Genomic DNA, 23,647 nt, shown 5'->3' on the forward strand with positions numbered 1-23,647 from the left:
ATGTAATCCGTTACAGTTACTAGTTACCTGTCCAAAGTAACATAACTTTTGGATTACCCAAACTCAGTAACGTAATCTGATTACATTCAGTTACTTTTAGATTACTTTCCCCTTAAGAGGCATTAGAAGAAGACAAAAATGTGTGTTACCAATTGAACAACTTCTATTGCAGGATAAATCAATGTTAAAGATTACATAGCTGGCCATACATGGATGTTACATTTTTCTAACCCATTTCTTCCTACTACATATAATACGATTAAATTATATTTTTACATTACTATAAATAATTTATATGTCCAAAATGGATGTAGCAACTACAGATTTCCCCTTTAAGTCTATCAAATGTGTGCTAGTTTGAGTATGGGTCCATTAGGCCTATGGATTTTTTTATCTGCATGAATTAGATTGCGCAATAAATGCCCCACTTTTATTCCATAGGCTGTTGCAAGAGTGCATTTTTCATTGACTGTCCACTGATTTCAAAAACAATGATTGATTTGCAACTTAAACTTCTTGAAGAGGGCCTCAGACTACCGCCACTAAAGAGGGATTCACACAATCTTTTGTTTGTTTATATCTTTTATATAATTTATATCTATATCTTGCATCCAACACAAATGATAAATTCTGCAACCAAGACCCACGCAAACAGCAAGCACTCACGAGGCTCTGTTGAAGGGATTGTTGAAGGGGAGAGGACCAAGGCAGGCATTGTGCCAGTTGAGGTGGGTGCGTAGTGGTTGCATAGTTAGTGGAGAGGGCCAGAGGAATGCCTGTGGTCATACCAAATGGACAGCGAGGGTGATAATTGGGAAATGACATCACTAGCACCTTGCAGCGCCTGGCTATTGTAGGCCGAGTGGTCAATGGACATCACACTGTATAAACAGATGAACATCAAAAGTACATGATGAGTCACTATTCATTTAATCATTGTAATTAATTTCATCTTGTTTTTCCCAAGAACAGATATGATTTTATGAGGTCAGCAACCAGTTCATTGTACACAGAGCATACAAAACATTAACGAAACCTGCTCTTTCCATGATATAGACTGACCAGGTGAATTAAGGTGAAAGCTATGATCTCTTATTGATGTCACTTGTTAACCCCACTTCAATCAGTGTAGATGAAGGGGAAGAGACAGGTTAAATAATGATTTTTACACCTTGAGACAATTGAGACATGGTTTGTGTATGTGTGCCATTCAGAGGGTGAATGGGCAAGATAAAATATTGAAGTGCCTTTGAACAGGGTATGGTACTTGGTGCCAGGCGCACCGGTTTGTCAAGAACTGCAACGCTGCTAGATGTTTCATGCTCAACAGTTTTCTGTGTGTTTCAAGAATGTTCCACCACCTAAAGGACATCAGGACTATTTGACACAACTATGGGAAGCATTGGAGTCAACATGGGCCAGCATCCCTGCGGAACACTTTCCACACCTTCTATACTCCTTGCCAGATGAATTGAGGTTGTTCTGAGGGCAAAGGGGAGGCGTGCAACTAAATACTAAGAAGATTGTCCTAATGTTTGGTATACTCTGTGTATGTGTGTAGTTTAACCAATTTAGATTTGAAAACTTTGTCTTTATCTATTTCCAGAAAAAAATAACATGGTTTAAAAATGTATTAATCCTATAGGAACAAGACTAACATGGAGGAAAGAATTTCATAAAGTCTCAAGCTGTTGCCTGCCTATAGTCTGGATTTGAAACTAATTCAAGAGAGACTTTTTTAAACCCAGGATTTATTTTCATAAGATGCTTGGTGGTCATTCGACTGATGCATACAGTATGTTCCACTCTAAAAGCTCATGTGACTGCTGAATTCTGCTGTTTTTATTGAACATTTCATGAGAAGCCATATGGAAAACAGAGAGTATTTCCCTGCACTATATCCCACCAGACATCTACAGTTTTTTTTATTTTTAGGAATGTCTCCTTTATAATGAGAATGGATTCAGTGGAGATCACCATATTCTGAAAAACTGTGAAGTGCTTACATAATGACTGCTGGCATTTTCTTTCTCAATTCTATTCCAACAACTCTGATCTGTCACTCACTTTGACGTGATACCGAGCATGCCGTCCCTAAAGCTGATGTTTGGTTGAAGAGCATAGGTCTATTGGAAATCTGCAGGGGGAGTGAGAGGGAGCCAGAGCTGGCAATATTACTTAATTGTTACCTAAAGCTGATGTTTGGTTGAAGAGCATAGGTCTATTGGAAATCTGCAGGGGGAGTGAGAGGGAGCCAGAGCTGGCAATATTACTTCATTGTTACGAAAGGATGGGCTAGCGAGTTCAGTTGATGATGCATGAGCAGGATAACGTTATGTGAGCTTTCCCTTGCCAGGACAGGGGTGGGTCTTGGCATGGAGAGAGGCGGTCTCAGTGAGCGCACCACACATACGCGGCCCATTGGTTCAAGTGAGGATAGGAAACGTCCTCGGCTGAACTTCACCGGGAAAGAAACAAATAGGAGCTGCAGCAATCCAAGTGGAGCAGAAACGCGAGACACAAGGTGTCAGAGAGACTAGTAGCCTAATATTGAGTAGGCCAACAGTAGCCTACACCGTGCAGGAAACAAAGTATCCTGTGTATTCGATGACCCAGTGCTGAATCGAAGCTGCTGAATTATCGCTCTGTTACATTGTGACACGTTTCTTTAATTGAAAGATCGGTGCTTTTCTGAGACAACGAGACTCCAACTCAAGGTAATTTCACAATTTACACTCATGCGGTGTATTTCAACAGTGCCTTCATTATACTACAGAGAATAGGCAATCGCATAAGGAGCAGAAATGTGACAATGTTGCCTACAACAGAAGCCTATCAATTATGAAGGCTACGATGATTTGAGGTTAAATAATATAAAATATACCAAGCAAAGAAAAATATAGCCAACTTTCGAATCAGCTTTAGATAAAATACATTTAAATATATTTATATAATATATATATTTATCACACACAACTACTCCACAAATGTCATTATTAGGCTTCGCCAGTGATCTATTCAGTAGATCACTTTACAGTCACAGAATTATGATGATTTAAGATGATCTGAATAGATTTAGTGGAACAGGTATGTAATTATGCTTAACAGGACCTTCATTGCAATAGTTTGTTGAAACTTTCATTGCTGTTTAAATACGTTATTTCGTTCCCTTTGTATATCTGACTGAAATGTAGAATGACATCCTCTAAAAGGTTTAGAGAAGAACCAGTGCAGCTTTCGTTTAGGGATGTACTGCAGCTAGGTTAATTAACAGTTCGATCTATACAGCGAGCCAATTGTAAATGAACGGAGGGAATAGCAGTAGGGCGCGGACTATTATTAACTTGCAAACTAGGCTTGTGCTCTTATAAATGTCCTTGAGGCAATTCGATTCCTGAAAGATATAACGTCTGGTCGTTAACTGAAAATGTTAAGCCGTTTTGTTTTAGTCAAATCAAAAATAAACAAAGCAATCAATACAGGTCATTGCGGGGATTTTTCCAGATATTGATACGGTGTGTTATATAACACAATGTTAACCTACATGTAGGCTAACACTGATTTAGTCTGATGAAGCGACTCCAGTTCCAGTCATTGGGTCAGGACAGGGATAATTAATAAATATAAGGCTAAAATGTTATTGTTTTTTCCTCCCAATTCTAAAGAAAGCTTTTATTTAAGAAATACGAATATAGATCTTATAATTAACCGTTTAACCTTTAGACTGACAGGAGCCCACTTTGATTATTATATTGTAAACATTTTCAAAAGAGATGTCTGTCTAGCACTTAGTACATCATGGTTCTTATTCAAGAGTCATGTGGGGTTGTTGTGCAAGTAGCTCCAGTTTAACTGGAAAAATGTAATGGGGTTACATAACATTGTGTTGTAACTGGTCTTGCATAACAATTAAATCCCCCTCTCCATTTCTTCTTCCTCTTTTGAACGCTAGGTGGGGCTATTGAAACAATTTACCGCCATACCATTCCAAGACACTGGATTTTGAGACTATCTGAAGAACAGTAAATCTCAACACAGCAAAACCATGAGTGTGACCAGTGAGATGTTTGAAGAAGATTCTCAAGACATGAGGGAGCAGAGCGGTGGGGAGTCCAGTTCTACACCTGGTGGGACCCTGTCCTTCACAGACGAGGCCGTGTCCATCCTGACCTCCAGCAGCCTGCTGGCCCGCTCTCTGCTCGGACGCACCTCTGCTCTGAAGCGCACCAATGACCCTCCCGCCTCTGGGAACCCCCTCAGACGGAAGCGTGAGTTCATACCCAGTGAGAAGAAGGATGACGGCTATTGGGACAAGCGCAAGAAGAACAACGAGGCGGCCAAGCGCTCCAGGGAGAAGCGCCGCGTCAACGACATGGTGGTGGAGAATCGCGTGCTGGCGCTGCTGGAGGAGAACGCACGTCTCAGGGCCGAGCTGCTGGCTCTCAAGTTCCGCTTCGGCCTGGTCAAAGATCCCTCCAACACACCCATCCTGCCCCTCCCTGCAGCCCCCTGTGCTCCACAGACCTTGGCTCCACACTACTATCTGAACAGTGGACCAGGGAGCCACCCTGCTGCCCCCGGGGGCCAGTTCAGCATGCAAGGATCCAGGGACGCTGGCAGCATGTCAGAGGACTCTGGGTTCTCCACCCCTGGCAGCTCCAGTTTAGGGAGCCCCCTCTCCTTTGAGGACCGACTGAGTGATCATGGCAAACTGTCCCCACACAGAGCAGAGGAGCTGGGCTACGAGCTCCACCACTCCCCTGCAGAGGCCCAGGTGCACCACAGTGGACACTTCCCTGGGGAGCTCTCCAGAGTGATAATGGGGAAAGTGGAGTCTGGGGAGGGCATAAAGAACTTTCCTCACAAAATGCGCTTCAAGATCCTCAGCAGTGGAGAGGACAACAGGCACAGCCCCATACAGTCAATGGGAGCAAGAGACGGTCCCCGGGAGGCAGTCAACGGACACATCATGTTGGGTGGAGCTGAGGGGGCAGTAGTCTGGCCACATAAGCAGGAGGGAGAGGAGACCCGGAGGGGGCGACAACAGCAAGAGTCCACTCAGTATGGCCAACCTACACCCCTACAGGGCCAGACAGAGTCTCATTATTATACAGAGAACAATGTCCTCAAGTCCCACCTCAGCTCCCTCAGTGAAGAGGTGGCCCAGCTCAAGAAGCTGTTCTCAGAGCAGCTGCTGGCTAAAGTGAACTGAGCCCAGGACTGGGTCAGTGGATGCTCGGTGAACTGTCCCATCCCAGAAGAGGAAGCTCAATCTGAGCTAGCATACTAACTTAACATAAGTACACACACATGGTGGAAATGAGATAGAGGGGAACAGAGACTCTAAACACCACAGTACCATGGCACACTGAGCTGCTACAGTGACAAACCAATGCCCTGGGCCAACTGGACTATGATCCACCCCATATCCTCAATTCAAACTGTTTACCTTTATATTTATGAGTGTGTGTATTTTTACCCTCTAATTTTGAGTTGTCCTGATTTTCTTCTCCTAAATCCTAAACTCCTAGACTCCTTATCTGCGCCTCAATTGAGAACAGTTTCTGAAACAAGTCCCATCATCACCTTATGAAAGCACAAAGCTATAGGTGTTGGTTAACTTGTGGCCCTCTGCCCCACACACTGTGAGACCCTCAAAAACACTCTGACACAAGAGGACACTGCCTCACCTCTCCAGAGGATGCTGTATTATTGACTGTCATCTCCACTCTGCATGTACAACAATGCTGCTTCTCAAGGCCACAGACAAAGCAATGTCAGTGATTGAGACATTGAGGTGAACTGGTGCTGAACTAATGTACACTGTAATTCAACTGGAGCTTCAACAAACTCATTATTAGTGCCGTGGCATTGGCACTAATTGTTTTTGAATATGCATGAGGAAAGAACACCACATTCTTTTAAACTGTAAACACAACCATAGGAAGGGCACTGAGGACAGATAACCTGAAAGGTGACGGTCTCCAGTCCCTGAATGGGGACTTTGAACTATTGTCATCTCTTTAATGTATTGCAACACAATGGACTTTGGATGATGACAATTGGAAATCAACTAATACTCTATCATTCCATTGCACAGTCAACAGCATAGCTGTGAGGACAGACACACACCATGTCAATCACTGAAATGTGATATGCTTCATGTAGGACAACACACTGTGTCTGGCAACTAGTGAAAGTGTTTTCATGTCTCAGTCGAATACTGTTTGTTAGCCTTGTCCAAAGAGTACATGGTCTGTGTAATTACTCGACATGCACTGTAAACTGTATCTAGGTGATGAAAACATTTGTTGTTCTGTGAATATCTGTATGAAAATACATTTTTGTACTCGTGAATAAATCTTTGAAATTAAATATTTTTGTCTCGTTTTGATTATACACTTTCTAATACTCTAAAAGTCAAGCAGCCACTTGGTCAGGGATGGCAACATACAGTATCAGGGATGGCAACATACAGTATCAGGGATGGGCAACGGCCTGTGAGCCCATTCAATCTGACCCGCAGGAGGTTTGAGTAAAAAGAAAATGTGTGCGACCTTCTGCTGAAATTTGAAATCCCAATGTGGCCCTCGAGCAAAAATGATTTCCCACCCCTGCACTTGATCCTCCCACTGTTAGGACACCTAGTAATGCATTATCATATATTTCCTCCATGTATTAAGTCACTGAGAAAACAACATGTTGCAGTCTAAATGTCTCCACTTACACTGTGGAAATATGTATCCTGTTTAAAAAAATGATGTATCTTGCTTTGTCTCACATTATCTAACAGGTGGAGTAATTGTTCCACAATGACTCAAAGATTTCTTCAGGGATTAAGTAGCAGCCTTTGAGAACATAGTTCATCAGTATACACGGAAGTCAACCGTTTAGAATATTCAACCTTAATGAATATCCTCTGTCACATATTTCTCCTGTCTGAGACCTAACTTACACAGAGTTAAGTATGTAGGAAGAGCAGCAGAGCCAGACAGATTGGACAGGTGAGACTATAGAGCTTTGTCTATCCAGACAGGAGCAAACGAGTCCTGAGGGGTGGAGTCTGCATGCCAGTCATGATCTAGTGTGTATTAGAGGCCACAGCTACAGAGAAACTGCAATTATAATCATTACAGGGGATTTCAGGGGATGTGGGTGGTATGAGCTAGACTGGGCCTGAAGACACATTCACATTAACGAAATAAGATTTCATCATAACAAACTTAATTACACTCCCTGCACGGCACCCATAGGTTCACTCATCATGCAGATGCTTTACTAAGAGCTTTACCTACTTAGTCTAAGATGTGTCATACCAATGACCCTTTAAACCTATAATTTGTCTGAACATTATTAATTTCCCATATGAAATCCCTTGACAAACCAAAGCAGATCAGAGCGCGGTAATAAATATAACAGCATAATAACTTTAGAAACCACTAAGTGGCAGCAAAGACTACCATTTGTTGAGTAGGCTAGCTGATGGTGCTATTGTTGTCATTCAGAGCACACAGATAGTGAGTGACATAGTAGCCTGTGTGTTTATTTCAGTGTGGCAGATTTTATTTGGTGCAGGTGTAGTGGAAAAATTACACCAAGGTTTAATTGCTATGTCACTCAATAACAACACTCAAACCATCAAGTCATTTAATTATTATTTGCCCCTAGTAACCAAACCCTACATTGAATGAGATAGGCCTACCTAAACCAGCATGTGTGTCAATGTAAACAAGTCAAATCAATCAAGATGAAGGGAAAGCAAGCTGACAGTAGAACTCTGTAGAGGCTCCATGTACTCCATGTATCCACCGGTGCAGAACATCTTCCATTCACTGAGCCCTGTGACGTTCCTATCTCATTACAAAGGAGATGCTCTCCTCAACCTGCAGCTGGCTTCACAGGTTCCTCAGTCAAATTGGGGATTCCTGTAGTGAGAGTGGGAGGAAGAGGACGGGTGGGGGTGGAGGAGAGGAGTGAGGCTAGTTAATGAAGCTACTACTGCATCAGCACACTACTACACAACCACCCCCAATAACACACCCCTTAAACCACAACCCCCCTGCTACTCCCCTCTCCATTCTGTCCCCGCTGTTTTCAGCGGGAGATAACGCCGGTTGCTAGGCAGGAATTGTGACAGTTGCCATGGGAACCTATGCATACGTAGCTAGGAGGGGGAGTGGTTGGGTAGGGTGGGGTGGGGTACAGAGGGAGTGGGGGGGGGGGGTGCGTCAAGTTCACGGCCAATGCTTCAGCTCTGAACAAAGAGGAATGGGAGAGAGAGGGGTATAATGGAAGCATGCCGGTGCTTGGTCCATGTATGGGGTTCTCTCCAGATGATGAGATGGACATAGAGTAGGCAATGAGTGGCATCTTCAGGTAAACAGCAATTAATAGACATAGAAAAATGAGGACCAATCCTCTAAGCCTCCATATGACCCAAATTAATGAAACATCTATATGCATTTGCTCTCAAGGTTGTTTCTATCATTGACATGAGGAAGGTATTGCTGCATGCTCGCTACCTCCATTCATTATCCACAATACAAAGAAACACATAGAAAACCTTTCACGAATGGTGAGTCAACCTGCTCATTTGTGAAACAAATGAGGCATATGGAGGCGCACTTATGTCTGTGACGCTGTGTTCAATAGCACAATGATACACAATAAAATGCATGGCATTGCAGGTAGATCCACAAAGTGCATTTGAAAGCTCAAGTGGGTCGGTTGAAGAAAGAGAGAAAGAGAGAGAGAGAAAGACAGAGACAGAGAGCATATGCTGAACAAAGACTGAGCCTGAAGTCAGACTTCAACCCTCCATTCCCTGTTGCTCTCTTCGGCCACATGAGAAGTAACCAGGGCCTTGAAGATAATGAGAGAGATCTATTAAAAGCATCTGCAATTGGAAACAGCCCTCTAGGCATTCAGCCAGTCCTTTTGTTCCAATCAAAACTGCCGTGGACACAACAAAATGCATTAAATAATACCGTTATCGCTCCAGTTGTTTCCATGGCTCTCTGTTGACGCAAGACAGAACAGGCACAGGTTGTAAGGTCAGATAGTGGAGGGCAGATGGACTGGAGAGAGGAAGAGGATGTAATCATCAAAGCACAGGAGATCACAGTCTACCTCCTAACCATGAGCCTGTCCCACCAGGAATTCATTTACCAGAAAAAAAGAAGAATGAGAGTGAAAATGAGCAGTCAACCTTCCCCTTGCTGTAGCTACATGGCATCTTCATATCCAGCTAGGACATAGGCCTAAGATATATTGCTCATTCCAAGTCAATATGCACATTAAATGAGCAAAAGGATATGGATATTTCAGACAAACAATTTTTGTCAAGGGTCACAGATTACATTCCAAAAGTCTGAACTCCATTTCAATCATTTCACCCTGTCATTACTGTACTGAGTAACACATTACGGAACTGGCAATAACAGCAATAAATACAATTGCAGTCAAATTTTAGTTCACTATTTGGGAAGTACCAAAAACACACAAATTCAACCAATGTGTTACAATTGTGTATTTAAAACTATGTAAATTGCTACCTTCTATATGGTGTAAGACGACAGGGGGCTTTAATGATCAACTAAGTCTTTCTTTACTGAATGGTGTGCATTGTACATTTAATGCAAAACATGACAAATCGTGTGTCATAAGAAGGAGGATGCCAATAAAGTAGCCTACAGTATAATGTCTCTATCAGATGAGAATGAGGTACTGAGCTCTTGAGATTCAAGCGGTTATGCAAAAACTGTAACCAGATGCATCGAACCACAAGGCCACAGCTGCTGGAAATGAGAGCCAATGTCACAACAAAATCAGACAACTTACTGCAATGTGTCTACAAATGACTAAAACTCATTTTCATCCTATTCTTGTTTGGCATGAGTGATCAACCTGGTCTCAGACTAGACGTAAAATAGTAAACGGAAATCTGGCACACTCAAATTAGCATGACATGTTACGTTTGGATTGGTTGCATTTTATTTATTTTTTATGTTTTAGTCATTTAGCTGATGCTCTTATCCAGAGCGACTTGAGTGCATACATTTTAATCTTTTTTTTTGTCGGGTGGATAGGTGGGCATGTAACGCGTGTTCGAATCTCATCACAAACAAATTGAACATTTTAGCTAATTTGCAACTATTTAATACTTTTGAGCTACATCCTTCCCCAAACCCTAACATTAACCCTTTAACCTAACTCCTAACCTTAACCTCACAGAAGGTGTTGCTGAGGAGAGAACAACTCATCACATGGAAACCATGTGTTTGATGAGTTCGATACCATTCAATTAATTCCATTCCATAGATTACTATCAGCCCGTCCTCCCCAATTAAGGTACCACCAACCTCCTGTGCTTAACCCTAACCTTAACCCCTAAAATATCATATGAATTGTAATTGGTAACATATCATACGAAATGTAATTCGAAATGGATGATGGACATCCACAAATGAATACATACCATACCAAACATAACAGCTAATTTGAGTGTCCTGGATTTTCATTTACTATATTATGTCCACCCCTGAATCCAGGTTGCAGCGAAGTGCATGTCACAATTGTATGTGGCCATGTCACAATTGTAACAGACCATTGTAGCTCCTGATAAATGTGTCAAACCCATGTCACCTGCTCCACGTTAAGCTAAAGCCTAGGCTATGCAGGTTATGCATTCATTCTTCTGAATATGAAGAAAGGACTACTCATGTGCTAATGAGGGACAATGTGAATAGATTTTGGTTTGCTCATTAGAATAAAGCTGAAAAAATAAAGCTATATTTAAAAGGGCGAAACTGAGCCGTCTGGAGTAATTAGGCCTATCCATTCAATAAAGGGGCACACATTTCTCCCCTAAACAACAGCTGTTGGATACAATTGTTTCTTTATATATCTTCTGCTGAAGGCTTGTTTCTAAAAATGTCTCCCCACCATTCCATTTGTCCAAGTCTCTCACTCACTCTCTCTCCCTCTATTAACCTAATTAGGGGTATCTCACCCTACATCTCAGCAAGTCTGGCTTATTCCCTCCCCTCTCTCCTCTTCCCCACCTCTCTGCAACAGTATTCGAAGGAGAAGAAAGGGGAGGGGCCAGATACGGAGCGCGCGAGCGAGAAACAAAACGTGACTAGGCACCCAAAGACTTCTGTTATGCAACTACTGACCTACTAACATACAATTGGAGACATTGAGAGAGCGAGGAGGAAATTGTAGCACGTCTCTAACGTAATAAGAGAACATATTCAAAATAAGCGACACAGAATTCATGCTCACATACAGGCACTAATCACAGAGCTCGCACTGTACTTGAAGGACGATCGCACATTTGAATTCGATAGTAGTCGGAAATAGGAATTGTTGAACAGAAGCGTGGATGTTAAATTAGACTTCGCACTGTGGGCTTTTATTTACACATACAAGGTAAGCATTTATTTTTTATATGGATTGCCTTTAAATGTCCCGTCGATTCGTGTGTATAATGTGACTTATTATTATTGAAAACAATTAAATTAAATTGTTTAATAATACCAATTTCAGTGTTACATAGTGGCACTTCGATTAAACTTTTCATCATTTTTGTTTTGCATGAATTTCAAATTCACTGATACATTGTTGCAAACATTTTGGCACAACGGGAAGTGTTTATAATGTTGGTGACGGACGTTGAACCATATGTATGTTCTGTCAAGGCGAGGCGTTTCCCCCCTATTTAGTGGCAGAATGTATAGGGGGGTGATAAGGAGAAGGGGAGCATGGAATTTCTTCAGAACAAGGAACGCTGGGTGGCAGGGGCCACAGAAGACACTTATTTGGAGTAGCTTCACTTCCCCCCATCACAGTAGAGTTGTGAAAATATTGAAAGATACAATAACTTGAAATACGTTAAAAGTATTATTCTTTGGATAAATTCCTCTATTCTTTAGTAACAAAATTATGGACATTTATTTCAGCAACATAAATTAATTTACCAATTGTAAATTATATAAAGACAGTTCTATATAGTTTTTGCCATAAGTAACCATCTGTGTTTATAACATTGTAATTGAAATGCTTGTGAGTTAAAATTACACTGTTAAGACTTGGAACGGCAGGGTAAGGCTTTGAGTCCATGGGAGGCAACTGGAAAAAATTCCCTGTCGGTCTACACCTGGACTCCGGGTTAGACGTAAAAATGGTAAATTTAAAACTAAATCCAGGACACTTCAATTAGTACGTTGTGTTTCGTATGGTATGTATTCATTTGTGGATCAATCTTCCATTTCGTATGATAAATTACGATTCCAATATGTTATGAATTGCAGTTAGTTGTGGCTGTTAGCTGGTGGCTAATGCTAACATTAGCTAAGTGGCTAACATTAGCTAGCTAGGGGTTATGGCTAAGGTTGGGGATAAGGTTAACTTTAGGTTAAAGGTTAGGGGAAGGGTTAGCTAATATACTAAGTAGTTGACAAGTATTAAAAGTAGTTGCTAATTAGCTAAAATGCTAAAGTTGTCCATGATGAGATTCAAACACGCAACCTTTGGGTTGCTAGACGTTCGCGTTATACGCCCACCCATCCACACTACTTTTGTTTTTGCCATAAGTAACCATCTGTGTTTGTAACCATACCAAGCGTAACATGCATTTATTTGAGTGTCCCGGATTTACGTTTACTATGTTACATCTAGTCTATCAGACCAGTCTGGTCTGAGGCAATGATGGTCTGAGGTCACACTTCTCTCCATCACATGTAGTAATTTGTGAAAGGTTAGCCAACCCGTTAACCCTTCCCCTGCTCAGTGGGGCAAACTGAATATAGAGTAAGGCTACTAGAATATTGTGCTGTCCTACATCTCTGAAAACATTGTTTTGGATATGAATGAAAGTCTAAAGTATTTGGCTGTTTTTGTAAGGTGAGCTGGATATACTGGGCATGTTTATTTCTGTCCTTATTTAGGCTGCTGGGTCAAATGTGAGCCTATCTCAGTCTTGACAAGTTGTTGGATTAGCCTATGGGTAGCGAATGCAACAGGGAAACAAGCTATGTGCAAGAAACTTGTTTTTGCCTTGAATGACTTCCCCGGGGATCTGTTATAATATGCAAAAGGTACATTTATCAGACACACCACAAAGACTAGTGGTATGTTCAGAGACACCACCGAGAGTAATGGTATGTTCAGAGACACCACAAAGAGTAGTGGTATGTTGAAGGGGGCTAAAACTCGTGTGATGTGACGTAGATATGTGCCTGCCGTGTAGGCTATTAGTTATATTGGGAAACCATTTTAGACAATGTAACGCTCTACAGCAACTATGTAACGTGCATTATAGTCTCCAATTCCGTATCAGCATCACTGTTGCGCACTGCTTGTCCATCTCAACGTTTAGCCTATGCAGTTATTAGGCTACATGCATATAATAATTAATACTGCACACACACTTGTTGTAACTTGTTTTATAAAAGACTATCCTGCTCAGTCTGTATGTTGAAAGTACCCCCACACTGCATGTGGGAATGATTGTGGAATGAGTGCCCCCGGTGCATTTGCTGTTTAGTGATGGCATGCGCACTTGTGTCTTGCCTACTTTTGGTGCCGCGGTAAGGGTGTAGGCTATTCACACTATTCATGTTTTCTTGAAAAGTCATACCGGAATTATATCTCACGAAAAGTTCATCAATACCATATAGTTTAGAATATAGCCTATGATACAGGTGTGCTATGCACAATGGGAAATTACGCAAAGCATTTGGTTATGCGTACAAATTTTGTAACACATTGCACTAAAGGCTGTAGTAATGGTGCGGGTTGCATAATAAATCATTTAAGTAATTAAAACAGATATAGGTAGGGGAGATGACGCAATCAGCGGAAGCCTATAGCCTCTATTGTGCTTTGCTGAGGAGGGCTAATTGTTTGGCGCATAAGGTGGACCACTATGCCAGCTCCAAATGTAGGTCACATTAGTCATAACGTGGAGGGGATGTGCTGCAAAGACCCCTATAATACCAAAATAAAAACCTACCAAAATGAATCCTAGCTGGCTTAACAAAGACACCCAACCATTTCATGCAGAACAGAAACACTGATGGGCAGCAGATAAACGCGCCTAATAAGCATTTGTGTTTCCTTCATATCGTAGTGATACACAATTAGGAACATGTTCATTTAGCCTTTATACATTTGTGTTTCCTTCATATCGTAGTGATACACAATTAGGAACATGTTCATTTAGCCTTTATACATTTGTGTTTCCTTCATATCGTAGTGATACACAATTAGGAACATGTTCATTTAGCCTTTATACATTTGTGTTTCCTTCATATCGTAGTGATACACAATTAGGAACATGTTCATTTAGCCTTTATACATTTTCTTCAATCCTCACCTTTCTGTGCTACACCCCTTTTCTGTAGGATTCATGAACCTTTCCATAAATTGCTTGTAATTGCAATACAATGATCAGCTACTATATTCCTTATTGTATTAGTAGGCTATTGCTAAAAACATGGTAATAACATGGCTAATTATCATGAGGATGATATTACCTTTGTTTCACTAGAGCAGCGTGCACTATGTCTTGTTTCACTGCTATTGTAGTTTATGGTAAACAATGTGGAGTGGGGTTTATCCTGACCCGCCTGACATTCTCAGGGTTTCCTGGCACAATGAAAGATAATGAAGGATAGAGTAGGTGCTTTGTTATTGTGCTGCTGTGGCTGGGAGGGAGAGGCAGAGAAGTAGGCCAAGGGAGCACATGTGACTGGGAAACACATGGACTGCACTGGGTCACTCCTTTTTTCCCCTGTTTAACGGAGGCTGATATGGCTGTGTTTATGGAACAAGGAGTTGGCTTGGAACTCCGCCTGCATGTCCAAGAATGTGTACTTTGTCTTGGGAAGATAAACCCAGTCTTGGAATCAGGGTTGGACAATATTTGGGGAGACCCCTTCTGCGATGTGCTACTCTAAATATTGCGATATCCGATATTATCGTTCTGCACCGTTAATGACTAAATCATTCTAGACTGTGCAATTTTTGTACTTATTTACAATGGTATAGTCAGTCGCCTTCTCATTAAATAATCTTAGTGTTGACTGGGAAATAATAAGGCTTAGTTAATTAATTTAGACTTAATTTTCAACATATTGAATCAGCACATCACAATATATTGTCAATGTCAAATGTCCCTATTCTATTTACTCATATATCGGCCCAACCCTACTTGGAATTTTTGAAAAAGACATCTATTTGCATTCTTCCCCAGTGGGGGCAGTTCAGTTCCTCAGTCTCAGTGAAAATTGGCACTGCGGTCTGGGGGCCTCCTCCTTATTTTACACCTGCTCCCATTACTTTAAGAGCTCAACAAAAACAAGCTTTTGCACTCAAGCCCCACCAAATATAGCTTTGTGGTTGTTTGGACCCAATAATTGTAAATGGCATACATTTAGATTCTCTTTGATCACTTCACAAATGTAACCAAGCCCTTTCCTGTGGTAGAATGACTTTATATTTATTAAGTATAACAAGGATGTGTGCTAATGTTAAACAGAGCTATCAGTAACAGATTCATACTCTGAGATGCATCTTTTTGTTCACCTTTTATCATGAAATTGGACATGGAATTCATTATGGTCTACCACAAGCGTAGGAGTGTTCCATTGAAACAGAGCCTCGTAAGCATATTAGATGGGTGAAAAGGGAAGCAGTAGAATTTCTTACTATTTGACATTTGTTCTGGCAGGTCACACTACATTTGTCATAAAAACACATAAACCTTTCATTGGCAATCACTATCTCAGTACCCTGCAGTTAGTTATAAGATACACTATTGAAGTGGGTAGGTTTGATGCTTAGATGTTCTGATTATCAGGTAAGGGTGGCACGCTGTGCTTCGGGTGGGATACACACTTATTATGATGCTCTATTCCTGTAGCAGTAGTGGGAGACTTAATTAATGCATTAATCGGCAAACACTCCAGCTCCATTCATGTCTCCAGCTAATTCCAGCCGCCCGCAGAGGAGATGAGCAGCTTAGTTTTTTTAAAAGTCAATCTGTTTGCACAGTGTAAGTGTGTTGTTCGATCAGGAGGGATTGATGTTGACATGATTAGTTTCCCCCCCTTTTTTAATAAAAAAAAAACGTTTGTTGCCATGGGTGATATGTTGTTAACGCTGGTACAGTACCCCCCGTTTGTTTACATCCTGCGAGGTGCTATCATCTGAGCTCATTTTCCTCTTTCTTTTGTCTACCTTCTCGCAATCTTTGTCCCTCTCTCCATGCATCTTTCACCTCTATAAATAGAGTACTCTCTAATTCTCTGTTTCTCTCTCCCTGCCTCACCCGTGGTTCCACTGACCTATATTCCAGCATGCCGTGTAGGCACTAGTCAGAGCCAGGGTTTACTGAGTGGTCCCTGGTTTCTGTGGTCTTTCCACTCTTTCCCTCCTACCCCTAAGCCACACACAAATGGCTTGTGGGAATGAGGACCTTAAAGTACTGCATTTAGCAGTGCAAGATCAGGCCCTGTCTCAACTGTTTTTCCAGGCATGATCGTAGCCTGTATCCCTATTTAGTATCTACTGGGACCCAAATGACCCATACCTAGAAGGGTTGTCATCATTTTGTTGGAAGCAAAACATTTTGAATTTAAAAACTAGGGCTGTAATATCCCATCTAGATTTGGCTCGTTTTGTTGCTGAATTGTGCCTGGAAAGAGAAATTGGTGTTGAACCCACATTTGAAAAGTGTAGAGCAATTTTGCCCCAGACTCCAAGGAGAATATAACCCATGGAAAAGACAGATTATGAGATTAGAGGCAAAGAGAATCAGTGTGTCTCAACTCATGTTGTTCAGTAAGAAAATGAGAGTAAATGAGGCAGGGAGGCAGGGATGAAACAACTCCTGTTGGCCAGCAACTAATTTGATTTATGTAATTTAATTTAAAGCATACAAAACCAGTTTAATGGAACCATGGAACAAGGGAACAGTCTGAATGAGTTCTAAAATGTTCCAGGAAGAATCCATCCTCGATGCCTGTTGAATTCCTTTGCTTGCCTCAAGTCACCTGTATGGAATGTAATTGATATTGAACCAATTAGTCAGCAACACAGATAAAATAACTGGTACACAACCAGCAGAGATCAATTGGAAACATGAAAAGAGACACTGGAAAAGCCATTTGGCTTATTCATGAAAATCAGACTTAAGAGGTTTGGCTAGTGACACATCTACCTCTGTTTACCTCATTACCAGGAGAGTCCCTGCTGAGCAGGTTCCCAGACACTTCATAGTTATGAGGCTGACCACCCTGATGTCATAATTCAAGAGAGCTTGGCACATTCTCCACCCCCCTCCTTCCTGAGACTTGACCTATATTCATTAATTAACCCCCCATATCCTTATCCGCCCTTACCTTAAAATCCAGTGCCCTCTCCACCGCTTTTCCTTGGCAGGGAACCTTTGTCTTTGTTCACCGCCAGGAACTGGTTGTCCAAATAGAATATGAATCTTTACGGTTATTACACTTACAGTAAATTCTCCAGTTCATGATCATTTCTATGTAAACATAGTGGGCTGTTTCTTAATATGGTTGTTTTGGAATCTTTGTTCCTGACCTAGAATTCTAAAATGGAATGAGGGGAACCCTACACCCACTGCACCTGGGTGATTCACTGTTCTGGCTCTTAAAATAAATTTGCCTGAAAGACTATTTAAGAGCAGCCATGAAATAAGTCAAAAATGGCTGTTTAAAGCTTACAAATTCAATTTCCAATCATTCCATGTGTTCGAATGATGTAATTTCTGGTAGTGTTACTGTTTCTGAGTTTACATGGTAATCATGTGCTCTCGACTTGGTTGCCAGACACACAGTTGTGATTACAAAGGCGGAGGACAATGTCACAAATAGCAAATGTATAATGTCTTACTCAGAAAAAGATAGTAACTCAGAAACTACTATATTGGCCTCATGTTTATTACACCATGCAAGTCAACGTCAACATGCAGGGCTAAACGCGTCCACATGCTTCCCAGCCAAAACAGTTCGGAAGAGTTTGTGCATACATTGTGTAAGGGTACGAAATCGTACCTCAGTTATATGTAAAATTGTGCGACTAACATCTCCTCTGCTAAAACGTAAAAATTCATGACAGATTTCTTGATTTAGTCATTCTGACTATACGGTGTCTCAAAATGGACAAAGTACTATTGTCGCTTTTTTTTCTAGTTTTCCAATCGAAGGTATTTTTAAGTTAAGGGAGTATGCAAGTACACTCGTTCGGTTCGGCAAGGCGCCAACCGAACTGAAGCATGCTGACACCTTAAGGGGTCATGGACCATCGACAGAGAAGCTCAATAGAAGGGCCATGAGGTCAGACAGTGGTTACTAGGGTCTAGTGGTTGCCAGGTGTAACAATTCAGTCAAAGCCAGACATACAGAACATAGATGAAAGCAGAAGGATGTGAGAAGGAGCGTATTATTAATTATTCCTCAAAATTCTTTGATCACCAGCCATGCCAAAAACTAAAATGGATTTAATTAACAATGACATAAAGAAGATATTATTCCTTCAATCTGAATGCATAGTGGTTGACAGCAGTCCACGAGGATTAAGAGTTTTGCCTTTTCTTTCTTTGTCTCCTCAGCCTTTCATCTTGCAACCTACTGGAGAAGGAGAGAGGTAGCGCCCCTCCCAAGAGACTGACAAGCCGAGATAGACTGAGTGACCTACATCCTGCAACACGCCTGGAGCAGTAGAGCACTTCTCTGTCTGCTCAGCACAGCGCTCTCGCAAAAATATTGAAAAACAAAACAGAGAAAAGGTTAGAGAATTGCTCAGTGAAGCTTGTCACATTCTCCACTCCAGGAACTCTTTTTTTTTTTTCTTCTCTACAAAGCAGCTTTGACCCACTTTTCTGTGAGAAAGCTGAAGAGACTTGCCTAGAGAAAGGCTGAACATACATTGGATAAATGAGGGGAATTAACGCAGAGTTCCACCGTTTCTTGATCTTCTTGGCCAGTTTAGACACTTGAACTATAAGCTCATTCAATCAGTGAGATATAGCTGAATCCCACTGTTCCTTATCACCCCATTCCTTGAGTTTCCTTTCCAGTGGTTGTAGCAATATTCCAAACTGTCCTCCACTGAGCAACAATGGAATGCCTGAATTCACAACTCCAATCAGCAAGCTCAGAAAATAACCTGGACAGCCTAGAGACATACTCTAACTACGAAGAGTCTCTCCCATCGCCTCAAGGAACCCCCTCTCGTCAGGGGCGTCTCGTCAAGCCCAGCATGAGTTGCAGACGCAAGCGTGAGTTCATCTCTGATGAAAAGAAGGATGCATCCTACTGGGAGAAGCGCCGTAAGAACAACGAGGCGGCCAAACGCTCCAGGGAGAAGCGACGACTGAACGACATGGTGTTGGAAAACCGCGTCATGGTGCTGAATGACGAGAACTGCCGCCTGAAGACAGAGCTGCTGCAGCTGAAGCTGCGCTTTGGCCTTATCAGCACTGCCTCCTACATGGAGAAGAGCCAGCAGCTCACTAGTGGAGGCAACAATGGAGGCAACGGGAGATCCTCCACATCCAATTACTACTCCAGCGGCTACTCCAGCAGCTCCCAGGTGATGATGAACTCTGACTCCTCGGAGACTGAGCAGTCAGGCAGCGGGGGGGGGCATAGTCAACTGGTGATGTACTCCCCCCATGGGTCCCTTTCAGACATGTCAGACGGGTCCTCCCGGGACAGCCCAGAGCCTGCGGTCTACGGGATCAAGCAGGAGGAAAGCAGCCTGGAGATGGACATTGAAAGCAGCATGTTGAATGTCCACCATAGCCTGTCCTCCACACATCACCAGGAGGTGATGGAGTCGGTCTACCACAGCCAACAGCACCACTCCTACCACCACCAGGAGAGCATCACAAGCCAGACCAGTCAGGTCCCTCCACCCACCCAACAGAGGAGTGTCATCCTCTACCGCTCCAGTAGTGCCTCCTACCCTGGGGAGAGCCAAAGGCAGCAGGACATAGATCAACAGACAGCCCAACAGCAGAGTTCTCAGGCCAGCCATCTGGCCCAGGCTCGAGAGAGCCACACGGAGAGCTCAGAGAGACTGGCAGAGGTGACCAAGCAGATGGAGAGGAAGACACTAGACTCCCCTCCGTACCACTACTCAGACTGCCACAGCGAGGCAGGAGAGGGGCAGGTGTACAGAGCTCTGCAACAGGAGCAAAAGACCCAGACGGGCCTCGCTCCAGACATCCTCCAAAAACAGGAGGCCGTCACGTCCCACCTGTACCACAACCAGGCTAGTCACTGCTATCTTAGCACCCAGGACGAGGAGCCCCCCATACTGACCTATGAGGGCGGGGCCAGGAGTGAGGGGTACTACCAAGAACACTCAACCTCAGGCAAAGACACCTCCTCTAGTGACAATGACCCCCGCAGCTCTGACAAGGATGCCTCCACGGACGACGAGTCCCCGTCTTCCTCCTTCTCTGACGCCGGGAGTTACCTCCAGCACCTGTCTGTCTCACACCAGCCAGGGTCCCCTCTGCCCTCCCCGCAGGGCTCCTCCCAATGCCAAAGCGGGGACACCCAGGCAGAGGTTAAGGGCACTGCCCTGCCTCACAAACTGCGTCTCAAACACAAAGCCATGAGCTCCCAGCAGGACTCTCCCACCACCCCTCCTCCTTCCTCTATCCTGCCCCAGCACCCTTACCTGGCCCTCATGCAGCAGCAGATCGGCAAAGAGAGGGAGAGTGAGCGCCAGCCCCCCACAGGGTTCTATAAGCAGCCGTCCTCAGCTGAGTCAAGGAAGGAGAGTGAGAGAAAGGAGTCGTCAAGCGGACGCCATAACAACAGCCGAGACTAAGTGCCTATAGAACACTTGAGGGCAACACAAATTTGTTGAGGTTCCTTACAATGTGAGGTGTCTCTGATGCTGCCTTAGATCAAAATACGCTCTTTCCCTTTCCCCTCCTCAATCTCAATCCACTATCGTCCCTTTACCCCCATCTACACCACCTTCATGTCCTGGGACTAAAGGGCTGTACTGAAGCCCAAAACAAGGCTGGACTTCTGGGGGAACAGTATTCTATGTGTATATATTGTATATACACTTTTCAGTTCTTGCATCTTCTCCATAATTACAGAAGGACTTTTGTTTATAAATGAGAGAAGGGAGGAAACTCTTTCATATCGTTTTTCGTCAAACCACAGTTGGTCATTTCAAATGAGAATATAAGTTGACCATTATTGGAACTATACTTTTTCATTGCCCCTCCTATGGTGCACATCTGGCTTTAGACAAACATAGCAGCAACATTCTGGGAACATTCTTGACCAAAGATGCAACAAAATGAGAAATTCCATCCCTCTTCCCTAACCCTACCAATCCATATATCCCTTCCCATCTCCATGATCTCACACAGCCCATCCTTTATCTTTCTTGTTCAAGCACTTGGTTTGTATATTACTGTAAATAATACACAATAATTTATAAATATATATTTTTGAAGAAAACAAACAAAAATGTCACAACAATGTGACAAACTGTTGAGGCAAGAAAGGACTTGGACATTATCATCCTGTTTTTGTCAGAATTACTGTACAGTCACATTGTGTCTACTGTTGCAAACTCCAAGTTAAAACGTCTTTAATGTCATCACTTTAACTCTGTTTACAGAAACATGGCCGATAGCTTTTGAAATGCAGCTTCCCTGTTATTGCAGTAGATCTTTAAGATCTTAGACAGCATTCAATCAAAGTCAATCTGAGACAGAACTAGGCTGCTGGCCTAAGGTTGAGCATCATCAACAGTCTAGACTTCCACTGTTCCCATCTCTTAGCTCAATGTATTTATTCCTATGCCCACATCTGCAGAAAAGCCAATAGGAACATAGACTAAAATATGAATGTGTATAAACGCTCAAGTTAAAACCGTAAAGTGGGGACATATAGGGGAGAGAGTTCCCCACTTTACGGTTTTAACTTGAGCGTTTATACACATTCATATTTTAGTCTATGTTCCTATTGGCTTTTCTGCAGATGTGGGCATAGGAATAAATACATAATATAATCTAAATGATATCTGTATGATATTTGAACTCTGAGTGAGGCCACCTAGTCTCTCTGCAAATCAACACAATGCACTGAGCTCAGAACCTCAGGCTTCTAACCTGATGTCGATCCATGTGCGCTAGACACACAGAGTTAAACCCAGAAACTAGGTAATTGGATCTCTGAAACAGAGGCTAATTTACTATATTACACAAATAGCCCATGACGTTATAAAAACCTGGTTTAGAATAAGAGCTATTGCAATTAAGTTTTGTAAAAACCAAGGACAATCTCTACTTTGTTAATAAAATAGGGATTTCCCCTTTTTCTAATGTGCCTCTGTAGTGTAATACATGGGGCATCCACCCCCGGCCTTTATTTTCCTCGTTTTGGGTGACAATGAGAAGCCTGCACTGTACCACACAGTTTAAAGTATATGTGCCATGTTTAGCTTTTTGCCACTTGTGTATAAATGTAAAGCTTTCACTCTCTGACAACACTGTAATGTTAATGTCATTGTTTTATTTTCTGAAGTGTTGTTCTGTTACTATCTTTGTGTGTCTTTCTCCTATAGACCGTGATGATGTATTTGCTCCATACCCCCATCCTCCCTTTTGTCAATGTGTTTTAAATCAGTGATGCTTGTGTTTTTGCTGATGGTTTTATGAAAAAGATTCAAGAAGGACAAAAAAGATGCAGACGAGACTAGTGTGGTGTTTAGCAGTAGGTGGTGTCTAGGTCGCCACCACCCCTTTTTGACATGGCTGTGTATGTAAAGACACTAATATTCATCATGGAAGATGGATGCATTTCAAGATTGAAAACAATAAAAAGGTTGTTGAATTTCTCAACATATCGTACAAATATTGTCAGATTTCTCCTTTCTTTACTTTTGTCTATGGGGGTCACACACAGTTCATGATGGGTCTGTTTGAAAATCAGCTGTGCATATGCCAGACAGATAAATACCAAAACCTCCCTGTAGTTATCACTTGATACTGAATACAAATTGGTTCATAGGTTAGTTATAACACTGCAAAGAATACTAATAACCATATGCTAGCTAGCGTAATAAACAAACTATAATTTATACCAGAGCAGCTGCTGACAACCAACATTCTTCTATGATCATTTGAATCACTGCCTACTAATTGAACACAGCCACAAAGCGGAGCTGCGAGGTACAATGATTAGACAGACACAATCTAAATTAAGGCAAGACACAAATGATAGCCTAACCTAGTTGTTTGTAACCACAGGCATGTTTAACAGAGACTCTTGAAGTCCTCATCTCTTTTAGCAGGTGTGGGGACACCCTGTTTCCAGTCCTCACAAATAGCTTGCTCCCTGGGTTCCTTACTTTCCTGACACACAGGATTAATTTGAAATGAGAGGCGCTTTGGAGTGACACACTGACACAGACAGACCGCCAGTCTAGTCTACCTGATGTAACAGTGGCCTACTTCCTGACGCTAACTCTATAGGCCCGCGGACCTACGCACGCAGGACAGAGATGTACCCGTACGACCACACTAAACACAAACGCCCTCAGACGTACGCGCACAGACATACACCTACAGATTTTG

The 23,647-nt window shown here is 42.4% G+C and overlaps 2 protein-coding genes across 2 annotated transcripts; both read left to right on the forward strand.

Annotated features, from left to right (window-relative positions):
- The first annotated feature begins 2,405 nt into the window (after positions 1 to 2,405).
- Positions 2,406 to 6,375, forward strand: LOC139421371 (uncharacterized). Its single transcript, XM_071172197.1, has 2 exons — positions 2,406 to 2,717; positions 3,953 to 6,375. The coding sequence occupies exon 2, from the start codon at positions 4,046 to 4,048 to the stop codon at positions 5,210 to 5,212; it is 1,167 nt and encodes a 388-aa protein (XP_071028298.1). The 5' UTR covers positions 2,406 to 2,717; positions 3,953 to 4,045; the 3' UTR covers positions 5,213 to 6,375.
- Positions 6,376 to 11,185: 4,810 nt separating this feature from the next.
- On the forward strand, positions 11,186 to 22,925 carry LOC139421372 (dentin sialophosphoprotein-like). Its single transcript, XM_071172198.1, has 3 exons — positions 11,186 to 11,433; positions 18,641 to 21,970; positions 22,062 to 22,925. Exon 2 carries the CDS (start codon positions 19,150 to 19,152, stop codon positions 20,872 to 20,874), a length of 1,725 nt encoding a protein of 574 aa, XP_071028299.1. The 5' UTR covers positions 11,186 to 11,433; positions 18,641 to 19,149; the 3' UTR covers positions 20,875 to 21,970; positions 22,062 to 22,925.
- The last annotated feature ends 722 nt before the right edge of the window (positions 22,926 to 23,647 follow it).

The sequence above is a fragment of the Oncorhynchus clarkii genome, chromosome 12 (assembly GCF_045791955.1).
Source record: "Oncorhynchus clarkii lewisi isolate Uvic-CL-2024 chromosome 12, UVic_Ocla_1.0, whole genome shotgun sequence".
Lineage (NCBI taxonomy): Eukaryota > Metazoa > Chordata > Actinopteri > Salmoniformes > Salmonidae > Oncorhynchus > Oncorhynchus clarkii.

What these genes read in the sequence shown, in the direction of transcription:
- LOC139421372 (XM_071172198.1), top strand. Translation starts at nt 19,150, where the DNA reads ATGGAATGCCTGAATTCACAACTCCAATCAGCAAGCTCAGAAAATAAC.
- LOC139421371 (XM_071172197.1), top strand. Translation starts at nt 4,046, where the DNA reads ATGAGTGTGACCAGTGAGATGTTTGAAGAAGATTCTCAAGACATGAGG.